Source organism: Lipophrys pholis (genome assembly GCF_963383615.2).
Source record: "Lipophrys pholis genome assembly, contig: SCAFFOLD_152, whole genome shotgun sequence".
In the NCBI taxonomy this organism is placed as follows: domain Eukaryota; kingdom Metazoa; phylum Chordata; class Actinopteri; order Blenniiformes; family Blenniidae; genus Lipophrys; species Lipophrys pholis.
Window position 1 is genome coordinate 2501 of NW_028292067.1, and position 2500 is coordinate 5000.

The following is a 2500-nucleotide window of genomic DNA, read 5'->3' on the forward strand; positions in this document are numbered from 1 at the left end:
GACTTTATTAACACCATGAGACTTTATTAACACCATGAGACTTTGTTAACACCATGAGACTTTGTTAACACCATGAGGCTTTATTAACACCATGAGACTTTGTTAACACCATGAGGCTTTATTTACACCATGAGACTTTGTTAACACCATGAGACTTTGTTAACACCATGAGGCTTTATTAACACCATGAGGCTTTATTAACACCATGAGACTTTGTTAACACCATGAGGCTTTATTAACACCATGAGGCTTTGTTAACACCATGAGGCTTTATTAACACCATGAGACTTTGTTAACACCATGAGGCTTTATTAACACCATGAGGCTTTGTTAACACCATGAGGCTTTATTAACACCATGAGGCTTTGTTAACACCATGAGACTTTATATAACACCATGAGGCTTTGTTAACACCATGATGCTTTATTAACACCATGAGGCTTTGTTAACACCATGAGACTTTATATAACACAATGAGACTTTATTAACACCATGAGACTTTATATAACACAATGAGACTTTATTAACACCATGAGGCTTTATATAACACAATGAGACTTTATTAACACCATGAGACTTTATATAACACAATGAGACTTTATTAACACCATGAGACTTTATATAACACCATGAGACATTATTAACACCATGAGACTTTATATAACACCATGAGACTTTATTAACACTATGAGACTTTATATAACACCATGAGGCTTTATTAACACCATGAGACTTTATATAACACAATGAGACTTTATTAACACCATGAGACTTTATATAACACCATGAGACTTTATATAACACAATGAGACTTTATTAACACCATGAGACTTTATATAACACAATGAGACTTTATTAACACCATGAGACTTTATATAACACCATGAGACTTTATTAACACCATGAGACTTTATATAACACCATGAGACTTTATTAACACTATGAGACTTTATATAACACCATGAGGCTTTATTAACACCATGAGACTTTATATAACACCATGAGACTTTATTAACACCATGAGACTTTATATAACACCATGAGACTTTATTAACACTATGAGACTTTATATAACACAATGAGACTTTATTAACACCATGAGACTTTATATAACACCATGAGACTTTATTAACACTATGAGACTTTATATAACACAATGAGACTTTATTAACACCATGAGACTTTATATAACACCAAGAGACTTTATATAACACAATGAGACTTTATTAACACCATGAAACTTTATTAACACCATGAGACTTTATATAACACCAAGAGACTTTATATAACACAATGAGACTTTATTAACACCATGAAACTCTATGTGGTCCTGGTTCTGGACTGTGACTGTGTGCTGTCTTTCCTCAGGAGTCGGACCAAGAACATGATGTGGTACGGAGTCTTAGGAACCAAGGAGCTGCTGCACAGAACCTACAAGAACCTGGAGCAGAGAGTCCTGCTGGAGGTACCCCCCCCCCCCCCCCCCCCCCAGTCTAACCTCTGTGTGTTACAGTGTGATCCCTCCCCGGTCTAACCTCTGTGTGTTACAGTGTGATCCCCCCCACCAGGTCTAACCTCTTTGTGTTACAGTGTGATCCCCCCCCGGTCTAACCTCTTTGTGTTACAGTATTATCCCCCCCCCCGGTCTAACCTCTGTGTGTTACAGTGTGATCCCCCCCACCAGGTCTAACCTCTTTGTGTTACAGTGTGATCCCCCCCCCCCGGTCTAACCTCTGTGTGTTACAGTATTATCCCCCCCACCAGGTCTAACCTCTGTGTGTTACAGTGTGATCCCCCCCCAGGTCTAACCTCTGTGTGTTACAGTGTGATGGGCGGCCCATCCCCCTTCCCCGCCTTCAGGGCATCGCCGTGCTCAACATCCCCAGTTACGCTGGAGGAACCAACTTCTGGGGCGGGACCAAGGAGGATGATGTGAGCATGACCTTCGTCTCTCCTGTGATTGGCTGCCGGCCATCAGCTGACCTGTGATGTCACATTTCAGACCTTCACCGCTCCGTCGTTCGATGACAAGATCCTGGAGGTGGTGGCCGTGTTTGGCAGCATGCAGATGGCCGTTTCCCGAGTCATCAACCTGCAGCAGCACCGCATCGCACAGGTCTGTAGACCGTCTGTCTATAAACTGTCTGTAGACCATCTGTTGACTTTGTCTGTAGACTTTGTCTGTAGATCGTCTGTCGTCTGTCTGTAGACTGTCTCTCTGTAGACTGTCTGTCTGTCGTCTGTCTGTAGGCATCTGTAGTCTGTCTGAAGAGTCTCTGTCTGTAGACCGCCTGTAGACCGTCTGCTGTCTGTAGTCTGTCTGTCGTCTATCAGTCTGTAGACCGTTTGTAGACCATCTAGCTGTAGATGTCTATCTGTAGACTGCCTGCAGATGTCTGTTGTCTGTCTGTGGATCTTCTGTCTGTGGACAGCCTGTCTGTAGTCTTTCTGTAGACTGTCTGTCTGTAGACCGTCTGTTTTCTGCCGTCTGTTTTCTGCC

The 2500-nt window shown here is 42.2% G+C and overlaps 1 protein-coding gene across 1 annotated transcript in view; it reads left to right on the forward strand.

The window, feature by feature from the left end:
- Window positions 1-2500, forward strand: part of LOC308128227 (diacylglycerol kinase delta-like) — a 51401-nt gene that overhangs the window by 1769 nt on the left and 47132 nt on the right. Inside the window, exons 3-5 of the mRNA XM_080493942.1 lie at window positions 1369-1465; window positions 1825-1932; window positions 2003-2116. Of these exons, the coding sequence (XP_080350068.1) occupies window positions 1369-1465; window positions 1825-1932; window positions 2003-2116 (319 nt within the window). The remainder of the gene's footprint in view (window positions 1-1368; window positions 1466-1824; window positions 1933-2002; window positions 2117-2500) is intronic.